Source organism: Ochotona curzoniae, unplaced genomic scaffold, assembly GCF_017591425.1.
Source record: "Ochotona curzoniae isolate NIBS_2020 unplaced genomic scaffold, NIBS_Ocur_1.0 contig_2723, whole genome shotgun sequence".
Classification (NCBI taxonomy): Eukaryota; Metazoa; Chordata; class Mammalia; order Lagomorpha; family Ochotonidae; genus Ochotona; species Ochotona curzoniae.
Genome location: NW_024465573.1, coordinates 19182560 through 19202392, shown reverse-complemented (window position 1 = coordinate 19202392; position 19833 = coordinate 19182560). Strand labels below are relative to the sequence as shown.

The 19833-nt window shown below is 46.5% G+C and overlaps 1 protein-coding gene across 1 annotated transcript; it reads left to right on the top strand.

Moving 5' to 3' along the window:
• Positions 1 to 242: 242 nt before the first annotated feature.
• Positions 243 to 8855, top strand: PLET1 (placenta expressed transcript 1). The gene is made up of 3 exons (XM_040976726.1): positions 243 to 473; positions 5687 to 5888; positions 8723 to 8855. Exons 1-3 carry the CDS (start codon positions 299 to 301, stop codon positions 8853 to 8855), a joined length of 510 nt encoding a protein of 169 aa, XP_040832660.1. The 5' UTR covers positions 243 to 298.
• The last annotated feature ends 10978 nt before the right edge of the window (positions 8856 to 19833 follow it).

Sequence of the window (19833 nt, the reverse complement as noted above, 5' to 3'; positions counted from 1 at the left end):
AGCAGACGCTGAGGCAAATTAAATGGAAATGAAACCACGATTAATATCTTCGCCCTTCTTGAGCAAAACTGGAATTGGTCAAGGATCTTTGGTGACTGCAGGAGATAGTTGGAGATAGTTGGAGCCAAATTCCAGGAGTCAGTGTGCTTTGGGGAGGGGTGGGAAGGAGATTTGCATGTGTGACCTCATCCAGAAGAAGCTCCAGCCCCGAGCATATAAACAGGAGGAGTGTGCTAGGCAGGGAGTTGTACCCTGCTCCAACTCTCCAGCTCCAGCAATCACCTAACTCATCAGGACCATGGCGGCTTTCAGGTTCTTGCTGCTCCTTCTGTGCCTTGGATGGAAGCTTACCTTGGCCAGCCCTGCAAACTACAGTGACAACTGCCTGGATTTCCAAGACCTTTTTATCACCATCAGCAGCACAGGCATCAAGGCCTCTCCAACAGTCTATGAAAGCAACACAGTCTACACAGGTGAGCAGAAGCCACTCTCTTTGCGGTGCTTTGTTCCCCAAGGGGTGTGGCCCAGAATCTCAGAACCTACCCCTCTGTACCTGCTCTCCATTACAGTATATTCTTACAGAGAGAGATTTCTGTAACTTTCTTGTGCAGACCTGGGCCGCGGGAGGTCAAGAGTCCCTGTACCTGGAATGTGTGTCCAAGAGTATGCTTGGAGCAAATTCTCTGATAAAAGTAAAATGGACGTTTTAAAGTTTGCTTTTTTTTTTTAATTTTTAAGGGATAATAACTGCATCTTATGACATTCGCTTGATAAAGCAGTGCCAATGTGGACTATTGTGTCCTGCACACTTCTAAAATGCGCTGTTTGTATCTGGTCTGTAGTTGGACCATCTAGTGAGCTGAACAGGAAAGCATGACAATGTCATCTCATATACTGACTTGCTCAGGTTTCACTATAAGCCAAGAATCTGCTCACACAACTTAGTGTATCTTGTTCTTTCTTTTTAAGATTTATTTGTTTATTATTGGAAACTCAGATTTATAGAAAGAGAGAGAAAGCTACAGAGAGAAATATCTTCCATCTGTTGATTCACTCCCCAAGAAGCCACAATGGTAGGAATTGCGCTAATCAAAAGCCAGAAGCCAGGAATTTCTTCCAGGTCTCCCATGCAGATGCAGGATCCCAAGGCTTTGGGCCATTCTCGACTGCTTTCCCAGGCCGCAAGGAGGAAGCTGGATAGGACTTGAACCAGCAGTCATATGGGATCCTGGCACATGCCAGGCGAGGACTTTAGCCACTAGGCTACTGCACTGGGTCCTATATTTTATTCTTAATCCAAGGCTTTGATGAGAGGTGTCTTTTGTATTAGACAAACTTACAGTCAATGAAAATACTTTCTAATTAATTTCATAAGAGCAGTAACAAATAATAGCATTTCATATGGTGCTTTATGCATGCCTTCCACCCAATGATCTATTGTTCTAATTTTATAGGTGAGAAAACAGGCAGAGATGATAAGGGACTGAAGCATTCTGGCTTCAGAGGCCCTGCCCTTAACCATTGCATGGCCCTGGGTTATAATAATGGGAGTTGACACAGTTACCATGTGCTAGGTATTGCACTAGAGGGAAATGCTATCATTTCTCCATTTTACAGATGAGAACAAAGTAAGGTTGTTCAAATTTTACTCAAGACCATTAGGACAGAACAGAGCTAAGAGTTGAACCTGAATAATACATCCAAGATCGTTCCCACTTTGTCTAGCCAGCATGTCTGATTTCAGAGCCTGTACTCTTAACTAGGGTGCTATCTGGGCTCTCCTTAATGTCCAGCCACACATGTTAGAGCCCACCAGGATGACTGATAATCCACAATCAGGGTTGACAGAAACCAGACATGTGGCCTACCACAGCAGGCTCACACATACCCATGTTGGCCTGTCCTCTAGCATTTCACTGGGACCCACCATCAATTGCTGGAGTCCCGTGATGAAGTTCACAATGTCCCACCCCTCTCAGGTAGTGAAATTTGTCCTTCCAAAGCAAGAAGAAGAATCCTGTCATTCAAAATGAGCAGCAGGTTGCACCTATGTGATGGCCCATGGAGGGACCTGGAAGGTTGAGAGATGTGAGGGCTAATGAGATTACAGGCCCCGATGGAAGATAGCATGTCATGTAGTGAAGGATCTTGCCACTGAAATGGAAGAATGAGAACTCTGCCATGAGTTGTGTTGTGGAGGGGGAGATGGGGGAGTCTTTTGAAAGTGGGAAGACAGGAGTAGGAGAAGTCAAGAGGACCTTAGGTTGAGCCAGGAGAAAAGGAAGGAGTAGAGAACTATGCTTCCTTGAATGCCTACACATGCCATGCACTTCCCCAAACTTTGCCTGACTCACCCTCAGAGGGTGGGAGTTTGGCACAGTGGTTAAGACGCTGGTTAAGATGCCAGCTGGCAGCAGCCCCTGACCTCAGCTTCCTGTCAGGAGGACCCTGCGAGTCAGTAGTGATAGCTCAAGTGGTTGGGTTTCTGCCACCCACCTGGGAGGCCTGGACAGAGTCCCAGCTTCCACTGCTGGGCTGTTGTAGGCACTTGAGAGGTGAACTAGGGGATACACGCTCACTCTCATTCTCTCTCAGATAAATATTAAAAGTGAAAGCTTCTATCTCCAAATAGAGCCATGAAAGTCAAAGCCTCTGCCCACAGGGATAGAAAATGCAGAGTCCCTAACTGTAACAGCCTTGTTGACTGCCATAGAAGTGTCAGCGCCAGGACCTAAATCATACCCTCTCAGGCCAGGCGCTTTTCCCAATTTTGGTATTGAAACTCTTACATTTCAAGGTTGTTTCAACATTGATGAGAGCCTTATATGAATGGCTTGGTGGGTATCAAGTTGTAAGCTATAGCACAGGCACTGTAATAGAGTTCTTGGGCCAGATTTGCAGAACAAGGAGACCAGATACCTTAGAAATGAGAACAACAACAAAAAAATCAGAATGAGGGCAGGTTCTTAGGGCCCCAAAAGTTAGGTGCTGCATACACCCATCCACAGAACAGAGGCAAAAAAGAAAAGCAGAAATATTTGTTTTTGCTAACGTTTATTTATTTATTTTCATCTACTTGAAAGGCAGAGAGAAATGAAGCAAGATCTTCCATTTGCCAGTTCACTCCTCACATGCTTACAATAGTAAGGGCTGGTCTTGGTTGAAGCCAGGAACCTCAAAGTCAATTTGGCTGCCCCATGTGGAGGTAGAAACCCAAGGTTTTGAACCATTGTCTGCTGCTTCCCACGATGCACTTTCATGAAGCTGGTTAGGAAGCAGCATAGCCAGGACTCAACCTATCACTCATAAATGAGGTCTAAGCGTCCCCAGTGTGGGCTTAACCTACTCTACCACAATGTCCAACCCCACACAAGTAGATGTGTTTAGATGCCCTGGAACAAGGACACTCGCAGGGTTTTGAACAGCTGTGTATTCTGATTCCATGTTGTGTAAACCAGGTTTTGCCACAGCATGTTTCAATCCAGCCTGAAGCAAGAAGACCCTCAGACTGTAGAACTCTATAGAACGCAGGTGTCTAGGAAGTGAGAAAGGAGGACTGGAGCCAGAGTGAAAGGGCGAGAAAGGAGGCGGGATGAGTAAGGGCATGTCCAAATGACTGACTGTGTGACACCACCCCTCTTCACCTCCACCACACTGAGACCCACAGATCTAGGTCAAATGTCAGGGGCTCACTGAGCAAGTCAGGGCCCATGGGATCCAGTCAGCCGATCTTGATTGGCAAAGCAAACCACAGGAACAGAGAGATGCATTGTGCTAAAAATAACACAACAACGCAATTTAATCCAACATCCATCAGGTATTAAAAGCTTTACGTTCTCCTCTTTAAGCCTCCCAGGAACCTTTCCAGGTAGCTATCATGATCCCAGGTAATGAGGGATGACATCATTTTCCCCAGACCTGGAACCAGGCTAGGTGCAAAGTGCACATTAAACAAAAGTGTGTGGGGTGAAAGAGGAACAAGAGGCAAGTGGAAGCGCAGAGCAGACATGAGTTGTTCTCAGTCGGAATTCAGATCCAGGACCACCTGACCCCAGTGTGCTACATGATCCATTTGTGTTTGTTTTGCCCAAAGGTCTTTGAAGAAATGTGGGGTGGTCAGAATGGTGAAAGGAACAAGAATGATGTCTCCTCTGTGGGTGACGGCTAGAGAGGTCACAGGGATGTCTCACCCAAGTGGACAATGACCCCGACAGGCCATTTAACCTGTGCTTGCATTAGGCTCTCAACAGCTCAGATCAGGAGAATCAGCATTTCTGGGACCAAGAAACAGGCTTTGCTTTTACTCGGAAGTGGTGTTCTCATGTGTTCATGGAGTGGTTCCCACACCTCTTTCACAGGATCTGCTCCTCCAGCCCCTCGCTGCCCCTGGGAGGAGGGCCGAGCAGGTTCATCATCCTGCCTGGGAGATTGGCTTTGTTCAGGGAGGTTGAGAGAGCTCCTGCTAGAATCCCCTCATCCAGGATGGAGTGAAGGCAGCAGTAGACCAGATCATTGTCCACTTTTCACTGTGGCAACTTCAGAAAGCACAAAATAGGGCCCAGCGTGGTAGCCTAGCAGCTAAAGTCCTGCCTTGCACAAGCCAGTATCCCACATGGCCATTGGTTCTAATTCTGGCGTCTCAGCTTCCCATCCAGCTTCCTGATTGTGACCTGCGAAAGCACCTGAAGACGGCCCAAGGCCTTGGGACCCTGCACCCACATGGGACACCCTGAAGAGGTTCTTAGCTCCTGGCTTCGTATCAGTGCAGCTCTGGCCGTTGCGGCCACTTGGAGAATGAATCAGTGAATGGAAGATCCTCTTCTCTGTCTCTCCTCCTTTTTGTTTACCTGACTTTCCAATAAAAATGAAATAAATTTAAAAAAAAAAAAAGAAAACACAAAATAGCACTAGGGACAAAGCCACCCAGAGGTCCACGACAAAGAAGTTACCACAGTTCACACAGTTTGTTTCAGTTGTTTTATTTGGAGGGCAGAGAGGTCAAGTCAGGTTGTGTGTATGCCTGCGACAGGCAGGGCTGGGCAGGTAGGGACCTAGAACTGTTCTGGGTTTCCCACATGGGTGGTAGGGACCTTAGATCTCGAGCTATCATCCACTGCCTCCCAGGATGCACATGAGCAGGACGCTGGATCAGAAACAGAGTAGAGACTCGAGTCAGCACTGTGATATGAGATACAGGTGTCCCCAGAGGTGTCTCCACCATGGTATTAAATGCCTGCCTCTTCGGTTAGCCAAGAGTTTATTTCCAAACTTTCTTCAACTTCCTTTAAAAAAAAAACAAACAACCCAGGGAGTGGGTGTTTGGGTCAGTGACTAAGTTACCAGTTGAGATGTGTGCATTCCACCTTAGAGTACCTGGGCTTGAATCCCTGCTCTGGCTCCCGACTCCAGCTCCCCACCAATGCAAATCCTGGGAGGCAGCTGTAATGGCTTCAGTTGTTGGGTCCCTGTCACCCACATGGGAGACCTGGATTGAGTTCCCAGCTCCCAGCTTCAGCCCCCAGACCATCACAAGCATTTTGAGAGTGAACCAGGGGATGGAAGTGCTCAAGTAAATACATTTTCAATATTTATTTTTTAATGTTTTAAATAAATAAATAACAGGATCATGCTACATGTGCGCACTGTTTGGCTCATAACTGATAATTTCCTCTTCCCTTCCTCCTAGTGTGGATTCCCATGAATGCCAACCTCAGCTCTGTGGTCCTGCGAGCCCTGGACAGCCACAGCAACTCAGTGGGCTCCTGGCAAGGCGCAGATAAACACTGCAATGACAGCGTCCTCTATTACATGAAGCCTGGGGACCACACGCTTATCAAAGTGCAGTGGACGGCTCCTGCTTCTCACAACGTCACTGAAGTGGAGCTGCAGTAAGAACCCATTTTACTTTGCTTGTTAACTTCCATACTGGGGTTTACAGTTTCACATTGACCTTGGAAGATGGAAGAGACAATCCAAATGATGTGATGTGGAAAATTCAGCAGCGGCTCTTCCTTTCTGTCTCCCCATTCTCTCTGTCCTACCTTTTATCTGCAGCACTTACACACACGTACACATACCCACACACATCAGCTGTCTTCAACATAAACAGCAAGAACTGGGCAGCATTTTTGTTTAACATTACACTTAAACTGCAGACTCCTTTAAAAAAAATAGATTCATTTTGGAAATAGTTAACAGAAAGCATGAGGGTTGTATATAAAACTGGCTGCCTAGTGTCCCACAAAATAGACACACTCCAATTATGAGGGAGGTCACCTGGGGAAATTTAACAGTCAATCTTCTGGGTTTACTTTAGGAAGCAAACCTTGCGGGGAGAGGGAAGGGAAACTCATGCTCACTGATGAGCACCTCGCATTGAGAAGGCAGGTCTGACCTTGAGGCCGAGTCCACTGTCAACAGCCAGGTCTCTGTGGGAGCTTGTAACACCCCCAGTGATGGTGTGAAGCCATTCTGTGCTTTCCTGCCATTCTCTGGGCCTGCTCAGACTGAGCGGGCTTTGGAGCAGGCACTACTGTGCCCAGAGGACAATGTGCAAGAGACTGCCACGGCCTCACAAGGACAGCAGGTATTAAAGACAGCCAACGCTAAGTGGGCAGAAACTTCCTCTCCTCTCACCTGAGCGCCTGCCCACACATGCAACAATGTATAAAAGTGTAAGCAGTGACACTCTGAGAAAATCAGGACAGTTCCTCAGCAAGAGTGGGCTCCAGGCCCATCTCAACACACACACCTGCTACACCTGTTGGTCTCAGCTGGCTCACAGTGTGTACACAAAGCCACTCAAAGGAGGGGGAGCCCAGCATGGTAAGGGAGAAACAGAAAGCAAGGGACCCCAGTATGGTGGATACTGTGCTGAGAAGAGCACAAAACAGATATGAAGGGGCCTCTGCCACCAGGGACTTAACAGTGGGGCTGAGGAGGTAAGACCTAAAGAGAAGTAATTTCTGAGGCATATCGCTTTCTCAGCCTTCCCTGTAGTGTCAGGTCTTTGCTTTATGTTCTCATGACTTCCTCAACTGTATCAGTGCCTGGATCACAATGGCAATTGATGGCTGAACTCATCAGTTGATGATTTGAATTCTCTCAGATTGCCAGTGCCACAGGGGCAGGAACCATGCCATTCTCATTCACCACCAAGCACAGTGATTGGCATGTAGGGTCCTTGCATTAATTACCAGTTGAATGCATGAAGGTACGACTGACAATAGAACTATACTCAAGCCATAGGTCCTCCAGTGGGAAGGCAGAGTCAATGCACTTCAGTGCAGCAGAGGGACCCCACAGGAGACCTGTGGGTTAGTAATGAAGGGAGACATGACTTCCAGAAAAGGTTGCATCGAGTCTAAAGGCAGATATGACCAGAACAGGCCTTCAGTGCAGGAGACTGGCTTGCATCAAGAACAGATGTGGGAGGCAACTGGAAGGGAGTCCAAGGTGGTGACCTTGGTGGGGCTAAGATGGAAAAGACTCTTAGTCAAGCCAATGTAGGACAGGCCAACATTTAATGATGTATTAACTGTGCTGTGACAAAAGGAATTCAGTCCCAGAGGCAGAAATGTGAGCTGAGCTCATGAATTCCAAAGAAAAGGCCCTCACTTTCTCTCTCCTTGTTTTTCCCACCACAGGGCCTTCTGTGTAGATTTCAACAACACGGCTTTGTTTTCTTCCCAGAAGCTGGACAGAGCAGGTAAGTCCCTCTGCACATTTTGACAGAAAACTCAGCTGGCTTGGGAAATGGCTTTGTGAATGCTTGAGACAAGACAGTCTTCCTAACATCCAATAGGAAGGCATCACTTGAGTCTTCCAGCACTTGGAAATGTAACATTTGCCGAGCCTCATACCCCAGGCCCTGTGGGAAACAAAATCCCTCCCCAACATTTCAGCAGATTTCCAGAAGCTTTACATTCTCAGTCACTCATGGCTTGACTCCTGTGTAACCAGACATTAGTAGAAAAATCAACATCTTCCAGTTCGCAAAGCATTTATGGATATAGTAGCCTTTAGGCAAAGGGCTTTAAAGGAAGTGGGTGTAGGGGGTGGGAAGTGGCACAAAGAAGCACTGGTACAGTAGAGATATTGACAATTTCATCAATTCTTAAAGTGACCTTATGTGACATAGCACTAGGAATTTCCATTGGCCTTTTTTTTTTTTAACATTTACCTTATTTTTATTGGAAAGGCAAATTTACAGAGAGGAGAAACAGTAAGAAAGATCTTACATCTGCTGATTCATTCCTCAAGTGGAACAGCCAAAGCTAAGATGATCTGAAGCTAAGAGCCAGGAGCTTCTTCTGGGTCTCCCATGTGGGTGCAGTGTCCCAATGCTTTGGGCCATCCTTGACTGGCCACAAGCAGGGAGCTGGATGGGAAGTGGAGCAGCCAGGATATGAACCAGCACCCATATGGAATCCCAGTGCATTTAAGGCAAGGACTTTCAACACTGGGCTACTGTGCCAGGCCCAGAGATATCACTTTTAAGATCTAAATACATTCAGTTTTTTAACAGACCTTTGAAATTAGCAAAGAGATAAGAAAATTGCACTTTTCTGCATATTTTCACTAATCAATCTAATTTAATATTAACCACATGAAAAGAATCAAGCACAGGTTCTCTGCGCCAACAACAAATTCAACAATTTATTTGTCAACCCATTTATTTGTCACCCAAAAGATGTTCTAATGTCATTTTTTTCCCTGACAGTGATGACTACAACCATGACCTCCAACCCTACCACAGCCTTCACCTCCAAGACTTCCATAGCCTCAACCTCCAAGATTTTCACAACTTTGCCCCCCAGGATTTCCACTGCCTTGACGTCCAGAACTCCCAATAACCCATCCACAACTACAACCACAACCACAACCACAACCACAACCACAACCACAAGCTTAGCCCACAGAGCCTTCAGCAGTTCCATTGCAGGTGCCATTCATATTCTGCTCGTCTTTCTCACCAGCAAACTCCTCTTTTAAAGGAAATTTAAAAATCGGTCATTCCCACTTCTACCACATTCTCCAGTTCCAAATGGTTCAGTTCAGTTCCAAACAGGTGCTTGGACACGTGTAAAGAATGAAGGCCTAAGACTGCCAAAGGTACAACTCTACAACCACTGCTTTGGGCCACTGCTGGGGGAGCGTGGGTCACACAGATGCTTAACTGGACCTTTCAGGGACCCAGTAAGGTTTTTTGTAAATACTGAGATCTGGCTCAAGTGTAACCTCAGGTTCTGCTTCTTGGTTTAACACACTGACAGCCAACTCCACAGTCGACCTAAACTTCTGTTCATTGCTAGCTCATTTCTCTGTACTCCCTGAGTGTCCATGGGAAGAATCCTTCCCTGCTTCCAAGATGACCTCAGGGTTCTGACCAAACCCACTTAGGTTACACAGAATGTCTGGGACTCATGTGATTCAAGGAGGAAAGGAAAAAGAAGAAATAGCCCTGGGGCTATTGGCAGCTTCTCATTTTGTTTGCACTGTGGGTTCTGCAGAGCAAAGAACAGGGATGTGCCCTGTGCAGACACTGATAGGAAATCATAGGGTGGGTAGGTATCAGCGTATTTTTTCTATTTCAGGCCACAAATATTATATTCTTCAAGCAAAAAATGAACATGATCAATTCAAAGTCCAAAGAGTGATCAAACTTATTGCATTCAGTTTTGTATTAAAATTTTCACAAAATGCTGAGTGTGTGTGTTTTCATGGCCAGACATAAGGGTTACAATATCCTAATTTTCATTTTCCTTAAGCACAAACTGGTAATCTCCCCTCATAGTAATTTCTGTTAAGAAATGGGCAAAATATTTATTATATTTATAGAATGATGTAAAGTAAAAAAAATGGTATTTCCAGTAAGTTGATAATAAACAATGAGGCTTTCTTTTAATAATTGTGCTAAATCCCAGGCCAACAGTCTTCCCTGACCCCCTAGAGCATGTGCCTTTTAATGGTTCTCCCACTGTTCACTCGATATCATGGTACATTCTCATGGCATTCCCCACCACAGTCTGTGTATATAACTGATGGAGCGTTCCTAGGCAGACATCCAATCTGCTCATTCATAGAATCTTGACATACCAAAATATCTACCATTGTGAAAGGTTGCCTACAATTGTTTTCAGTCATCTAAAAAGTTACTATAATAAATGAAATAACCAACTTTTTCTCTCAAGATCATCTCCTTACTCATTTGGGAGCCAGGGTAGGTGTAGGATGGGTTGGGCTTGGTCTTGGCACCCGCTGAACCACATGAGAGCTGGGTTTGGGGGTGGACCAGATGTGGCTGGGCTATAGCACCCAACAGTCAAAGCCAGAATGGGTGTAGACTGGTCAGGCAAGGCTGCTGATCCTGCCAAGATAGTAGGTGGGCCAAGTCAGGCTGACCCACCAATATGAGATCTGCCAGTGGGAGGTGACCTGATAGAGGAACTTGGGGAACTCCTCTGTTGGGACACAGTACCTGCAAGTGAGCACAAGAATCCAGACTGGGAGCAGCCCAGACCAGGCCAAATTACAGTACCCACCAGCAGTTGCAAATATGTGAGTCAGGCCTGGGGGAAGTCCAGGCTTGGTCAGTTCACTGTCAAACACTCTTTGACAGATTGGAGAACCAGGAGAGGGTACAGGACAAGTCAGGCTGAGTTGCAACATCACCCAGTTCACATTAGGGCCAAGACTGGGGGCTTGCTGGGCTGAGTTGAGCTGCAGCACCCACCAACATGAATTAGAACTGGGGGCAGACAGGACCAGGTCAGACTACAGCACCCATCAGTAAATACCAAGGTGAGGTGAGTCATGCCAACCTGGGCCATAGCACCCATCAGCACATGTAAGACCTGAGGTGGGGGGAGGGAGGCACTGAGTTCATTAGGGGTCCACAAGGACTCCTCTGCTGAATTATTGCTCCTGTTGGTGACTGTGAAAGTTGGGACTTGGAGCAGATCAGGCTGGGCAGGGCTACAACTCTTATTGGTCTGCATATGAGCCTGGTTAAGGGAGAGCCAGGCTGGGCTAAGAGACCATATCCACTGGTGCATGCATGAACCAGGGTAAGTGCACGCTTGTTGTGCTTTGCCACAGCATTAGCTGGCAAGTGCTGGGGCTGAGGGAAAGCCCTGTCATACTAGATCATAGAGCCACCTGGAAAGTGCAAGATCCAGGGCTGGGATTGGACCCAATAGGAAAATTGTGGGCATCTTTCCGATGGGTTGTAGTTTCCACTGGTAAGCATGAGAATGAGAGCTGGGAGTGGGACTGGCTAGATAGGTTGGTTGGGTTGAGCTAGGCTACAATGCCCATTGATGTGTGCTAGAGCCAAATGAGATGTAGGACAGACTAGACCAGTCTCCTGCACATTACTGACATGCACAGGAACCAGGGCTGGGGCTGACTTAGAGGGGGTTATTATAATTGCAGTCTTGCTAGGCTGCAGTTCCCACTGGAACACATGAGGGCTGAGTGTGTGGTAAGGTAGAGTTGGGCTGGGTGGCAGCATCCACTGGTTTGTGTAAGAGATGAAACTGGAGACAGAATGACTCAGCAACTGAATTCACCAGAGGGTGTAGACTGATGTGGTAACAGACTGAGCCAGACCCTTTACTGGTTAGCACACATAGGAGTCAGGTCTGGGGTCATCTCAGACAAGCCTTCTTTGGGGACCCCCTCCTCCCGCAACTGAACCACTGGACTCAGAATTGCATGATGAAGAGAGAATTGCAGGATGAAGTTTATGTGTCAGAATGGACCTCCTTGGTTGCTAGAAATGGTGCAGTGGATGGCATCCCCAGATGCACATGGGGGGCATGACAACCATTTCACTGAGGCCTGCAGAGAATGTCTAATGCTAGAGGGCAAAAATTTGGGCAGCTACCCCAGGCAAGCACTGACAGCAAGTATCTGGGCAATGGAAACTCTAAGATGAAATATGTCAGCCAATGGACCTTGGAAGGATTTCTTCATCCTTGGAGCAATGAAATCAACAGCATTTCAGAACTATCAAAACTACTTGAGCAGTACCCTCAGAGCATGCTCCACATTGAGACACTGGGATGACACTGGCTGGTCACTCCCCATCCCCAAGTACTGATGCAGTTGGGAGGCTGAACGCAGCTTCTCTCCTCCCAGATACAGGAAGAAGAAAAAAAAATTGGAAACAATGGTCTCACTCACTTTCCCCTATTCCTTGACCCTTCCCACCCTAACTGGTGATCCACATGGGCATGCATCCTTCTCGCCTATGTAAACATCATCAAAAATAAAAAGAAATTTTAAAAAAATGATCTCCCCAAAACACTGAGAAATGTCACAGGATGAGGAGAAACCCACAGCTGCCCACCCATTTAATCATCAATTGCTTCATACTTCGAGACTGAATATTAGGAAGAAATATTAAAAGAAATACCCTAGTTCTTAATCCTACAAAACTTCTTGCTTTTGTGATCACTTCCACTCTCATTAAAATTATAAAAAGAATTTTATTACTATACTGTTAAAACTAACAGCCCTATTCTGATTTAGATAATGGCCATCTCCAACTGCTTCAGGTTCATTTAGCAACAAATATTAATTGAGCATCTGCTACATACCAGATAATGTTCTGAGCTCTTAAGCAACACAAAGGTCCTTCTGGGCACAGATCCCCATCTCACAACTGCTTCACCAACCTGCCAATTTTTTTTTTTAAAGATTTCATTTATTTTTATTGGAAAGTCAGATATACAGAAAGGAGGAAAGACAGAGATGATTCACTCCCCAAGTGAGTGCAACGGCCGGTGCTATGCCGCTCTGAAGCCAGGATTCCAGAACTTCTTCCAGGTATCCCACAAGGGTGCGGAGTCCCAAGGCTTTGGGCTGTCCTCGATTGCTTTCCCAGGCCAAAAGCAGGGAGCGGGATGGAAAGTGGAGCAACCAGAACTAGAACCAGCGTCCATAAAGCTTCATATTTAATCCTTACAAAAATGCATTACCTTAAAAGTTGCCTGATTATTCTCTATATTTTCAAAGATGAGATAATTAGCACTCAGAGGTGTTATGTAACTGGCCTCCATCACAGAACTAGCAAAAGGCTGGGAAGTAAAATGGATTTGCTCACAAGATAATGCATTCCCATTTCACCAAGATGACTTTGAGTCAGCCACGATTTTAATGAGCTGAGTGATAAGGGATGAACAGTTGGCTCTGCTTCACTGAATGAGTGTACAATAGTAACAGTGGCATGAAACCAGTAGTAATAACTGCTCCATAAATGGTAGCCGTTCTGACGATGTGTCTTAGTGTCTCTCAGTTTCCCCTTCTTGGAGTTCACTAAGTGTCTTAGATATACATATTCATGTCTTCTATTTGATTTGATAAGTTTTCAGTCATTATTTCCTTAAATATCCTTTTTCCCCTTTTCTCTTCTTAGAACCCCACTACACATGTAGCAGGACACCTCGCTGTGGCTCACAGTTCTCTGACTGTTCATTAGTTTTCATTCTTTTTCCTTTCTGAACTTTAGGATCATTTTGTTGCCCTATTCCTAAGTTCACTAGTTCTTAGGTCTAATTACCACAGCCCCTTGGATGAATTTCTCACTTCAGTTACACTTTTCAGCGCCAACATTTCTACTTGGGTTGTTGTTATCATTTGTATCTCCTTTTTCACATTCTCTGTCCAGACATTGGTCTCTTACTTGTCTTTAGTTCTCTGTGCATGGAGGTGGCTGACTTAAAGCCTTTGCCTAGTACTATAGTTTAGATACTAGTTTGGTTGTCTCTCAAAAGCACTCATTTTAAAGGCTTGTTCCTTAAGTTCTTATGTTAATGAGAATAGTAAAGGCTAAGGGAAGAAACTTGATTCTCTCACAGCCTCTGAGGGTGGGGCTTTTGGAAAGCGCACCAGATTAGGTTGCTGGGATGGGATCCCGTGAGCAAACCCTGGTGGCTTTGGAAGGAGAGACCACACAGAAGACTGTCAGGGTTCCCTGTCTCTGCTTAATGACTCTGCTCACCATGTTATTCTTTTGTGTTTGTTCTGCTGTGCATTGCCATGTCAGATTCCAGAATAATAGGGCCACTAGTCTAGGACCTCAAAAATTATGGACTGAAAAAACTTTCTTCCTTCATCAGTAGCTTCTCTTCAGTATTTTTATAGAGATAAAAAGCTGACTCATTCTTACACCTAGAAAGTATGACTGGGCTTCATCAGAGAGATACAAATGAAAACCATGTTGAGGTACCACCTAACTCCAGTGAGACTGGCCTACATTCAGAACTCAAGTAACACCTGCTGACATGGATGTGGGGAGAATGGTAACCCCCTTCACTGCTGGAGTGTAAGCTAGTAGAACCACCGTGGAAATCAGTATGGAGAGTGCTTGGAGAATTGTAAATAAATCTGCCATATGACCCAGCTATCCTGCTCCCAGGAATATACCCAAAGGAAATGAAAACTGCATATAAGAAAGGGATCTGCAATCCTATATGTGCAGCAGCACAATCTACAATAATAAAGACATGGAAACAAACCAGATGTGCTTCCAAAGAAGAGTGGTTAAAGAAACTGTGGTACATCTACTCCATGGAATATTATTCAGCTATTAAGAAGAATGAAATTATGCCATTTACAACTAGGTGGTCCCAACTAGAGATCATTTTGCTCAATGAAATGAGTCAAGCACAAAAGAACAATTATCAAATGTTCTCTTTAATATAAGAAAGTGCGTATCTGAGTATGATGTCCACTGCTCCATCTAAGTCACTGAGGAGGCCCAGCTCTGACATATGCATTCCACAGCCATCACAGAAAGTGTAACTTCAACAACCTAATCCACATTGTTTAGTTTTTGGTTTTGGTTTTCTTTTGAGGGGGGGGAGGGAGCTGCATCTCATGTGTTTTGATGTTTTTGATTTCAGTTTCATTTATGCCAAATACTTTCTTTTGTCAAACTCATTGTTGGCTCATGGATGACACAGTGGCATCATTTTCCCAAGAGACTGTTGTGTTTCCTTTTTGTCACCCATGTGTTGGTTACTCAGTGGCATGTTTTTTCATGCTGCTGTAACTTGTTGTTGTTGTGGCTGTTCTAACTCATACCAGTTGTTGACCTTGTTTCATGGCTTCTCATTTATGGAAATGTATAGTGATGGAGTACTGGGGTCTACCATATCCAGACGTGAGGGTACAGTGCAACATGCATTCCTGCTTCCGAACAAAAGATGGACTCCCAGTGAAACTGTTGGAAATGTGTAGACAATGGGATGCCAGACTGTCTATCTTTATCAGCAATATCAGGGCACACTTAAATAAGAGACTGATGGGATTATGACTCCTTATGAAGGACTATACTATTGTAGCAACATGGGAAAAATCTGTAGGGGGGGGTGGGAGTTTGGGGGGAATCCAAAATTAAATTAAATTAAATTAAATTTTTAAAAAAGAAAGTATGACTGAGCTTCCTTAGGGACAGTTTCTGTCAATGTCTTTTTCCTTTAAGTGAACTGTACGTTGCTTTGCTTTTGTATGTTTTGTAATTCTTTGTTGACAACTGAACATTTTCAATATTATAGTAATTCTGATTTGTTTCTCTTCCCCCAATTCATTTTTCTATTTTTGGTTGTTGAAGGCAACAGTTTTGCTTTTTTAAAATTTATTTTTGATGATTTTTACATAGTTGATTGGAGTGTGAAGGGTCAAGGACTAGAGAAAAGTGGGTGAGATAATTGTTTCCACATTCTCCTTTTTTCTTCCTGTATCTGGGGGCGTGGGGAAGGGGAGAAGCCACACCCAGCCTCCCAACCATCCCAGGGTCCCCGATATGGGGCATGCTGCAAGGATTCTGCTCAAGTGGATTTGATAATTCAGCTTTCTGAACTGCTGTCCATCTCATCACTCCAATCACAATGAAATTTCTCCAGAGTCCACTGGTTGACATAGTCCACCTTAGAGTTTCCATTTGCCCAAGTATTTACTGCCAACACTTGGCTAGAGTAGTGATCAATTTGTTCTGCCTATCCTCTGTTATGGTCCCAGGTATTCTCTGCAACTCCAATGTACTGCCATATCCTCCATGTGCATCTGTGAATGCTGTCCACTGCTCCATTTAATCACTGAGGAGGCCCAGCTCTGACATATGCATTTCACAGTCAACTTTGGAACCTGCAATTCTCTTCATGGTTGCAGTTCTGAATCCAGCAGTTTGGTTGAGGAGCTCCCAAAAGAAACTTATCTGAGTGATCCCAGATCTGATTCTTGTTCGCACCAGCCAATACAGGGTCCGACATGGTCTGTCACCCCAATCAGCCTACGCACACACTGGTAGTTGCAATTGTTGGGTCAGTTCTATCTCCAGGTCTGTCTTCTATACAAACCAATAGGAGTTGCAGCCCAGCCCAATCCTACCCACCACACACTCAGCTTCACATAAACCAGTGGGAGCTGGAGCCTAGTTGGAGCAACTTTCAATAACTCCCACCAGGCCTACCCCCACCTTGGTTCCAATGCTTGCCAGTATGCACAGCAGACTGGTCCAGTCTGTCCCACATCCCATTTTGCTTCAACACATGTCAATGGGCATTGGAGCCTAATTCAACCCAACAACCCCCCACTGTCCAGTCTACACTAGTGCCGATGGGGTCCACTCTGTCTAGCCATGTCTGACCCTAGTCTTGGTTCTCATGCTTACCAGTGCGAGTAGCAACCCAAGGGGCAGATGCCCATGTTTCCTTACTGGGCCTACTCCCACTCCTGGATCTTGCATTCTCCAGGTGGTTCTTCAGTTTAGCTTAACAGAATTAGACCCCAGGGCTACCCTCTGCCAGCTGATGCTGCAGCAAAGCCCAACCAACCCACAGCCACTCTGGTTTATGCATGCACGAGTAGGTAGTCAGTCCAACCTGGCTTTCCCCTGAGGCCAACAGGTATTATAACCCTTTCTGGCCTGGTCTGCCCCCATCCCAGCTCTCATGCTCACCAGTGAAATTAGTGGCCCAGCAGGAGATCCCACTCGCATCCCCCACAACGGGCTCAGCCCTACCAGTCTTACGTATGTTGGTTGGGTGCCACGGACCAGTCTTGCACAACCTGCCTCACCTTGGTATTTGTCAGTGGGTGCTGTAGCCTGGCCCAACCCACCCCCAGTCCCAGCTCATGCTGGTGGGGGCTACGGCCTAGCCTAGGCCAACCAGCACTCCGGTCCTGGCCCTAATGTAAATTGGTTGGCATTGTGGCCTGACTCGGCATGACCCACACACCATTCTGGTTCTCAAAATTTCCAGTGGGTGATATGAAATGGTCCAGCATGGCTCGCCCCAGATCTGAACTAACCATATGCCACTGGGTACCATAACTTGGCCTGGTTTGGGGTGCTCCCTATCTTGGTTCTTGCACTCACCTGCAGGGACTGTGTCCTGACAGAGGAATTGGAATCCTCAAGCTCCTCCATCAGAACCTCTCCCAATGCCAGATCTCACACACACTGGTGGGTCCAAGGCCCAGCCCTACTTAATCCACCTCCTAGCCTAGCAGAAACAGTGGCCTTTCCTGACTGGCTCTCACCCATTCTGGTTCTTACTGTTGGGTGTTACAATCCAGCCAAGCCTGGTCCATACCCATGGCTCACACATGGCTCTGCAGGGGCAGAGACCTAGCCCAGTCCATCCTACACCCACCCAGCTTGGTTCTCATGAACACCAATGTTCGTCAGAGTCTAGCCCAGTCTGGCACACCCAGACCCAGTACCCAGTACACACTTGTGCTGAGAGACACTGCAACCATGTCCAGACCAGATCCCAGCCCCCATCCAGCCTTTGCACTCACCAGTGGGAACCAAAACCCAGCCAGAGCATCCCTTTAGTTCCCCAACCACCCACAGATCTTGTGTGTGCCAGTGGTTGCTCTGAATGAGCTTGGCATAGTCCCTCCCTTGTCTTGGTCTTGGCCTTTGCCTTTGGATGCTGCAGCCTGGCCTGACTCGATCAGCCCCCAGTCCCAACTCTCACTGGCTGGTGCTGCAACCTGGCCCTGTTAAGTCTGCTGCCATCCCTGGCTCATGCAAATCAGAAGGTGTGATAGCCTAGTCCAGGATGACCTGCACTCTAGCCTGGTTTCTGCACTTGCCAGTGGGCTAAGGTTTTCTTGGCCCTGCTCGATCCACTCTCTTTCAAAACCAGCCCACACACTTGTCAACAGATGGAGCTACCTTGCCCAGCCTGCCCAACACCCAGGCCTGGACCATGTGCTCACCAGCAGGAGCTATAACACACTAGGGGAGTTTCCCACATTCCCCTGCTTGGCCCACTCCCAGACCCAGATCTCACACATGTCAGCAGGTATTAGGTCCTTATTCAGCATAGTCTAACCCCCTCTTTCCTGGCCTTTGCATGAGCTGGTAGCTTTTGCAGCCTGGCCCACCCCACATTCTCTTTTAGGGTGCATATATAGGAGCTGTAGCCTGGACCTGCTCATCCTGTTCCAGTAGTGTGAGTATCAGTGGGTGATATGGTCACCTAGCTCAGTCCATAGTGATGCCCAGCTCTTAAGGTAACCAGCAGGACTTGTAGTGCCACGGGGTTAGGCTCATATATTCTCCACTGAATCTACCCCTGGACCTGGTTCTCTTGAGTGTTGGTTAGTTTCATAGCCCATCCTAATGTGATCCGTGTCCTGTTCTGACCACTCAACCATCAGTTACCAGGATCCTACCCTGCCAGACTGGCCCCAGCCCTAGCTTGCATGTGGGTTGGCACGTGGTATTCAGCAATGTTCCTTGCTAATAAGCCCAGCTCAGGTCTCCCATGTGGCTGGTTCATCTGTTTGACCCAGAAAGGCCTTCTGGTCTTCCCCCTCCCAAACCACCAGGTCTCATTCTCCACACTCACCTGCAAGTACAGCGGCCTTGATGTTTGGAGTACCTCAGGAGTCATTCTTCACCTGCAGGATACTCCTATGTTGGTCCGCACTACCCATTTTCCCTTGCTCCTTTTCCTAATCAATCCACAATGCTTGTGCCCAGGATTGCATGGGTTCTTTTTTTTTTTCTTTTTTTTCCTTTATTTTTGACAATCTTTACATAGTTAATTAGTGCATAAAGGTTCAAGGGCTATAGGAAAATGGGTAAGACTACTATTTCCACATTTTTCCCTTAATCTGTGGTAAAGGGAGAGATAAAGGGAGAAGCCCCACCCAATCTTCCACCCATCCCAGGCCCCAGATGTGATCATGCTCTGAGTGTCCTGCTTCAGTGGTTTTGATAGTTCAACGGTTATAAACTGCTGCAAATCTCGCCATTCGAAGCACAATGAGGTCTCTGCAGAATCTACTGGTTGACACAGTCCACCTTAGAGTTTCCGTTTGCCCAGTTTTTCACTGCCAACACTTGGCTGGGGTATTTGATCATTTTGTTCTGTCCTCTGTTGTGGTGCCATGTATCCTCTGCAGGTTCCAGTGGACTGCCTTATCCTCGGTGTGCACCTGGTCATGCTCTCCACTGCTCTGTCCGAGCCTCTGAGAAGGCTCAGCTCTGACACTTGCACTCCATGGCAGACCATGGAACCTGCACTTCTCTTCATGGTTAGGGTTCTGAGTCCAGCAGTTCAATTGGGGAGATCCCACAAGAAACTTAGCCTGAGACCTGATTCTTGTGTATACTTGCAAGTACAAGGCCCAGTACAGTCCATCATCCCGATCAGCTGGTGATTGCAATTGCTTGGTTGGTTCTGTTTCCAGGCCTGTCTTCCACTTGAACCAATGGGTGTTGTAACCCAACCTGATTCTGCCCACTACACACTTGGCCCTCACATAAATCAGTGGGAGCTGCAGCCTAGTCGGAGTGACCCA

What these genes read in the sequence shown, in the direction of transcription:
- PLET1 (XM_040976726.1), top strand. Translation starts at nt 299, where the DNA reads ATGGCGGCTTTCAGGTTCTTGCTGCTCCTTCTGTGCCTTGGATGGAAG. An exon ending in AAGCAACACAGTCTACACAG is followed by an intron (nt 474 to 5,686) that starts GTGAGCAGAAGC and finishes CCTTCCTCCTAG; the next exon opens with TGTGGATTCCCATGAATGCC. An exon ending in GTCACTGAAGTGGAGCTGCA is followed by an intron (nt 5,889 to 8,722) that starts GTAAGAACCCAT and finishes TTTCCCTGACAG; the next exon opens with TGATGACTACAACCATGACC.